At 40.3% G+C, this 7,500-nt stretch overlaps 1 protein-coding gene across 1 annotated transcript in view; it reads right to left on the bottom strand.

Annotated features, from left to right (window-relative positions):
• Nucleotides 1-7,500, bottom strand: part of LOC143030171 (uncharacterized) — a 128,636-nt gene that overhangs the window by 97,260 nt on the left and 23,876 nt on the right. The window contains exon 4 of the mRNA XM_076193332.1: nucleotides 50-202. Coding sequence (XP_076049447.1) covers nucleotides 50-202 — 153 coding nt within the window. The remainder of the gene's footprint in view (nucleotides 1-49; nucleotides 203-7,500) is intronic.

Raw genomic sequence — 7,500 nt, forward strand, 5'->3', positions numbered from 1 at the left:
TAGTAATGTTATACGAAACAATTGTAGGTGCTTAAAAAGAATTACTTGCCTGTCTAGTTGAACAATTGATTGTAACGTTCCAGATGTGCAGATGATTGGCGTCATCGTTACATACTGCGCAGTGATAGTTGACGTAAGTCACCCGGGTTTTAGATGATGTCATCGGCAGGTCTAGGATATAGGTGTAAGCTTCCTTAGGAACCTACAGAAGAAGAAAAAAAAAAGTTGAAATGTAGGTCGTTAAAGTAGGGCAGGAAGAAAATAATGAAAAGGAAAAAAGAAAGACATTACAACATTTTGCTTAAGTGTTTATCCGAGTGGATTTTAGAACTTCCAACTGCATTAGAGGGGGGTTTGCACGGTCTAACGGTTCGTCGAACGCGGTTCGACAGACACGTGTTTAAAGTGATGTGTGAACGTGTGAACGGGGTATTTGGTTGTCGAACCATGTTCGACAACCAAATACCCCGTTCACACGAGTTCACACGAACCGTTAGACCGTGCAAACCCCCTCTTACATCCATAATACCGACATGTAGTCTACGTATAAGCTGTAGAGATGCCTGTGTGGGTCTTTTACAAACTTCTTTAAATAAGAGACGAAGAACATTCTGGTATGTGTAAATTTCTGGAGGGTGAAGTAAATTCAGAGGTCTTTTAACATCTATTGAGTCGTCCAGAGACTTAATGTACCAAGGCGTGTACAGGCGGTGACAAATTGACATTATAGTCCTAATCATATGTTGTTTATCATCCTATCATTATTCTTGTAGTTTTGTTGCCATCCTTCTTCAAGGATGGGATGAGATCAAGAGGAAATTGAGAAATGAAAACTGGCAGGGACATCTTGACGGTAAATCCACACAGTAAGTTATCCAGATCTTCCTGAAGGTGTGCTACGACATATGCAGCTTGCATGTCCCACTCATAGGGGTAACCCATTCAACTCCGATGACAAGAATCTTGTCATCGGAGTTGAATGGGTAGAAGGACAACACCACAAATCTCGAGAGACAGGAGGATCCTCTTCAAGAAAAGGAAATATTTTTCCCGCAAACTCCACGAGGCCAATACAACACCAAAGCAATCAACCTTAGAAACCAAGCTAATTATAATTAAAAGTTAGACACTAAAGTCACACGAGGAAGAACATAATCACAATGAAAGGAAACCAATAAGCGTAATAAAAACCAACAGTAAACACTTCTTTACGTTCGCAAAGAAAAAACAGAATGTCAATTCTCTGGTCGGCCCCTTAATAGATGAAGATGGGGATATGATACAGGACAACTACCTTGACAACTGAACAACTAAGAAAACAGTACGAATGTACCTTCAGCATATCCATCGTCAATACGGTGATAGACTCTCCCATAATGTTCTTTGTTGAATCAAAGGAGGGTACACTGTGTGACCTCGACTTCTCCAGCAAGGATATTGTGAGGGTAATAGGGGGACTCAAATCCTTTCTCAATTGGGCCAGATGGCATGGGAGCACCCCCTCTAAAAGCCTGCAAGGAGGAACTCTCGCCCATACTACACAGGATATAGAGACAATCCCTAGATGAGGGCATGGTCACAGATATTATGAATACTATACTATACTATACTATACTATACTATACTATACTATACTATACTATACTATACTATACTATACTATACTATACTATACTATACCATACTATACTATATCATATTGGCTATCAGGGGTGCAAGCTGGAGAGGGACAGTAATGTAGCTGCTGGATACCTGGACTTTGCTAAGGCCTTCAGTAAAATGGCCCATGATATCCTACTACATTAGCTGAAGGCCCTGGGAGTAATAGGCAAGTTGGGTCAATGGTTGCACAGCTTCCTTCATGACAGACAGCAACGTGTAGCCATAAACGGAACATCTTCGGAACCATCTTCAGTGATAAGTGGCGTCCTACAGGGCTCCGTGTTTGCCCTTTCCTGTTCCTAGTACACATTAGCGACATTGACAGCACAGTTAAACATTTCAACATATCCTCATTCGCAGATGACACCAGAGCCACCAAGGAAATAAGGGGGATCGAAGATACTAACCTCTTTCAGAGGAAACTTGAAACGTGTACATCTGGGCCGATTACAACATGAAATTCAGCGAAATCAAATTTGAACTGATGAGAAATGGCAAAGCCCTCACAAATAACATCCAACCCCACATCACAGCTCACGGAGAGATCATGAATAAGGCGAATATAAGAGATCTGGGAGTAATCTTGAGTCGAGATGGCAAGTTTACCACACACATTGACAAAATTGTTGACAGCACCAGTAAATTATCATGTTGGATCCTTAGAACATTTACATCAAGAGACGAGGACTGCATGATTACACTGTGGAAAACCCTGGTGCTACCTAAACCTGAATATTGCAACCAACTGTGGAACCCAGATAGTATAAGGGATATAGATAAATCTGAGAGTGTCCAAAGAACCTTCACCAGCAAGATTGAAAGTGTGAAAGGCATGAACCACTGAGACAGACCCAAGCACCTCAAACTATATTCACTCCAAAGGCGCAGAGAGTGGTACCTGATCATTTACACATGGAAAACGTTGTAGGGTCACGTCCCCAACATTGGAGTGACACTCAGCCAAGAAAGGACGAGAGGGATATCTTGCAATATTGAAGGAATAGCACAAAGAGCACCATATCTCTCCGAGCAAACTCTCTCGCCAGAGCTGCCCCCAAGTTCTTCAATAGTCTTCCCAACTACTTGAAGAACACCACATCCTGCACAGTGGAGGTATTCAAAAGACGGCTGGATGCCTTCGTGCCAGAAATTGAAAACATAACTCCCACATCATCCTATAGTAACACGTGGCCCCGCTACAACAAGCTGGTAAATTGTATACCGTTTCACTGTAGGCATCAATGCCAATGAGGAAGTAACTGAGGTGCTTAGGCACCTGTAGCTAAGGTGTATTCGCGGAAATCTCCATATGGTAAGGTAACATGATCCGATGCCATTGTTCGTAAGTGTGGGCCGACTGATATAGTCTGAGGTAGTATGCTGACACTTCCGGTATAACGTCACCATCGTTTTATTGGAACTGAGGGAAACAAAGCTTTCTTTTATTCAAATGCGCACTGTCCTGTATGTCTTGATATCGTTACAGGGGCCTCTGACTATTATGACTATCACAGTCACACACATACTTCTAGCATTGAGAAATGTCGAGCATTAGGTCGACAACCAGAATTTAGAAACAGAGAGGTCTCACGCTGCTGACCTGAGGGGTCACAAGGCTAAAGACCTGGAGTGTATCACTGTATCAGTGTTAACTCAGTAAACCGATTGTTTTCATTGTTAATATCATTATCATTATTATTATTGTCTTTCAATGCTCGATTCTTATCTTCTGCAATTTTCTTTACTTCATCATCCCATCATTCGCTACCCTTCCTTCTATTTCCTCCCGTCCTCCTTGTTCCAAACACCAACTTCGCACACCTTGTGACTCCATCTCTGAACCATCACCATTCCTCCTCCACTCTTAGTTCTAATCTATCCTTCACTCCCTTCCACTCTTCTCTCAGATTCTTGTACTCTTTCTCCTTTTCTCTCTCATTTAAGCACTTTACTCTAAGCACATCCCTACCTTCTGCCTATTTCCTCTTCTCCATCTATGCTCCACTCTCAATTTACCTTCCACCACAAAATGATTTGATATTCCCCTACTCTCTCCCCTCGGAACATGTACATCCAAAACTCTTCCTACTCTTCTCTCGGTTACCACTATATAGTCCATTAAAGTCCTATCGAAGGTATTTTACACGTTATATACATTTCTTGTATTTTTTTAAATGCAAACTTAAGTTTTATATTGAAATACTGGCATTTCATTTAGATAAATGAGTAAGATTTAGTACGACTGACTTTATTTTTCTGAAATCGGACTTGCGGACCTTTCGTCGTAGCTAAATTAATGTTAATGTTTGTATATTTTGTGTAAGATTTCTCGTTCTGAAAGGATCCGCACTCATCCTTGGTAATTCCACAACGGGGGAGATGTATACGGGAACGCCATTTGTAACTGAACAAGCCTACACCAAGATCTAAGGAATAACAGGTCTAACCACTTCCGACCGAATTTCGAGGGAGTTGGCGCAGCGGGCCCGTGAACGTCACCTGGCTGTTCAAAGTGGGGTTCACGGGTCCTATAGCTGTCAGTTGAAGCTGGTCCGTCGTTCGGGTAGGTTGTTGCCTTCGCTCGCACCGCTCCACGCAATTAGTTATATTCTGACAAATATTATATAAAATATATATATAAATATATATAAAATATTATAGTTCCTGTCTATATATATGAATATATATGATATATAATATATATATATAATATATAAAATATTATAGTTCCTGTCGTCCTTGGCGTTTCACAGTTTTCTTCAGTGTTTCACAAAGAGAAAATGGACCCAGCCTAATGACGTCAGAAGCTGCGCAGAAGAATTCAAACGGTCTGACCTGTATATTTAGACCTTGGCCTACACCAGTCAAATACGTTTCTGGACGTGCACTTTGGCGTTTACCTTTGTGAACTGTGAATGTATTTCTGTGTGGATGTATTGTGTGGCACAGTAGGTAAGTTGTTCTATATTTTTGAGAAGAGTGCTGTTGTTTACTAATATGTTTATCTATTTATATATCAATTTATTTATTTATTCATTCATTTACCTATTTAATTTATTCATTTAATCATTTGTTTATTTATGTAATTATCTATCAATTTACATATTCATCTTTTGTTATCATTGGTTTATTTCTTCTTGGGAAGATCTAAATGTTCTGAGCAGTTTTCATATGCTTTGTTTCTTATATTCAGTATGATTTTTGTAGTCTAGCCGCCCCACTCTTTCCAAACCCATTAAACTCCGATGACAAGATTCTTGTCATTTGGTCAAATAAAAAAAAATCCTAAAACACCAAAATGTTTGATCAAACTCATCGGAGTTTCATGGGTTAATAAATGTCTACAATAACATTTGGAAATAGTATAGGAAAGATTACGTTCACAATCCCAGCATTTCTTTTGCATTCTCTGGGGTAAAACAACAACAATTGGAGGATTTCAGTTCGTACAGATGAATATATCAATTCACTAGAATCAGTACAGAGGAGAATGACTAAAATGATACATGGACTCGGAAATTTGCCTTACGAAGAGAGGCTTAGACACCTTAACTTACACTCTCTGGAAAAACGCAGAGTGCAGGGTGGTCTAATGGAGGTGTTCAAGTGGACCAAAGGCTTTAACAAGGGTGACGCAAACAAGGTCATCATATTAAAACAACAGGCCAGGACCCGTGGTAATGCCTTTAAACTGGACACATTTAGATTTAAGAAGGAAATAGGCAAGAATTGGTTTACTAATAGGGTGGTCGACGAATGGAATAGACTTAGTAACCATGTAGTAACCGCTGAAACTATCAGTTGTTTTAAGAAACGATTAGACAACTTTATGGATGGGGATGACAGGTGGTGATGGATACGAAGCTGCCTACTGTAGGCCTTATGGTCTCTTGCAGTCTCCTTCATTCTTATGTTCTTAACCTTTATTTTCCTCCATTTTGGTTAAAAAAAAATCCTAAATGGTTTGGAGTCGTGCTTAGTGTCACTTTTATCTACATCTATAACATTGCATTTAATTTTACAAGCCAATTTTGAGACCATTGATCTAGTGTATATATATATATATATATATATATATATATATATATATATATATATATATACAGTATATCATATATATATAGATATAAATATAAATATATACAGTATATATATATATATATATATATATATATATATATATATATATATATATATATGTATGTGTGTGTGTGTGTGTGTGTGTGTGTGTGTGTGTGTGTGTGTGTGTGTGTGTATGTGTGTGTGTGTGTGTGTGTGTGTGTGTGTGTGTGTGTGTGTGTGTGTGTATGTGTGTGTGTGTGTGTGTGTGTGTGTGTGTGTGTGTGTGTGTGTGTGTGTGTGTGTGTGTGTATGTGTGTGTGTGTGTGATATCATTATGTATATTCATACACCTGCGCATGTGTGCGTGCATTTTTAATGTGTATACGTATGACTGCATATAGGTTCATGCATCATGAAAACCGAGATAGCTTCCACTGTTGAGAGTTGTAAGGACTTTAGTTTTGGATCCCTTGGCGCTTTTGCCGGCATCAATGGGAAGGACGACGGCAGGAACCACCAGAGCAGGACCGTCAAAGGACGACCTCAGTCCTCGACTCTGCGCCGAGGCTGAGACCTCCTCTTCGGTGCCTGCTTCGTCTGCCGGTGACAATGGGGACGGCCAGGGTTTCGAGGGCGAGCAAAGACCCGATGCCGTCGCCGCCGTGGGACCCCTGAACCTACAGGGGACCCAGTGGCCGTCAGACGGGGGAGCTGGCAAGTTACTTTCCGACTCATCTTGCTGTCCGGGTCGCCCTCGAGGTGGTGTGGGGATATTTGAGAGCGAGCAAAGACCACACCACCGAACGGTCGACCCCTTCCCTTATCTAAATAAGATTGCAAAGGTGGAAACCCCGGACCAACGGGACTCGAATACTGCAAATTGAGAAGTAAAAGGAATCGAATGACGTGTCAGAGGGGCTCTATAAGAAGACACAACGCCAACAAGATATGTTGTAGGCCTTTGGCGGATCAGGCGGAATCCGCCAGTTCCTCGGTTGATGACATTATCGGACGTTAGCCAGGATAGAGACACAAGATGGCGCTCACGAACGGATTAGATCTTCGATGACTCCTCTTTTGTTTTGTTTCAAAAAAAGTCGCTTTTTACTTATCTACAGGAGTTACTGAACGACCAACAGAGACAAAGAATTTCAACGCTATCAAAAGCTCATTCAGACATTCTGAAGAACCCTCAGAACCATAAGACTCTTTTTAATATTTAAGTAGATCTGTGTGGACATCAAGTAGCCCATAGAGATTTTGAGTAAGAGCTTTGCTACTATCAAGAAGATCCTCGCGGCTGCCACTAAGCTCTTTGTCGACGTCAGAGAATCTTATCATCAAAATATTCTTTAGGACCACAACAACAACAACAAAAATCAGAGAGAAGCTTTTAAACCCATTAAACTCCGATGACAAGATACTTGCCATTTGGTCAAATAAAACAAAAAATCATAAAACACCAAAATGTTTGATCAAACACCAGAAAAATATGACGTCAGTCTTCGCTTCGCGCGAAGCGAGGACTGACGTCATAAACATGAATATGACCATAAACATAAACATATCTGATACCCACACAGAGAAGAATGTGATCTGTACAACAAATAAACAAGATGAGATTTACGTTTTGAAATAATCAGCGTAAATTTTGCGAGAAAAGAAAGACAAGTTTAAGTAGATTGCCATAGGACAGGCAGAATTACTTAACCCATTCAACTCCGATGACAAGATGTCTTGTCATTTGGTCAAATAAAACAAAAAATCATAATAAAA

Source organism: Oratosquilla oratoria, chromosome 12, assembly GCF_046742065.1.
Source record: "Oratosquilla oratoria isolate Oo_2021 chromosome 12, ASM4674206v1, whole genome shotgun sequence".
In the NCBI taxonomy this organism is placed as follows: domain Eukaryota; kingdom Metazoa; phylum Arthropoda; class Malacostraca; order Stomatopoda; family Squillidae; genus Oratosquilla; species Oratosquilla oratoria.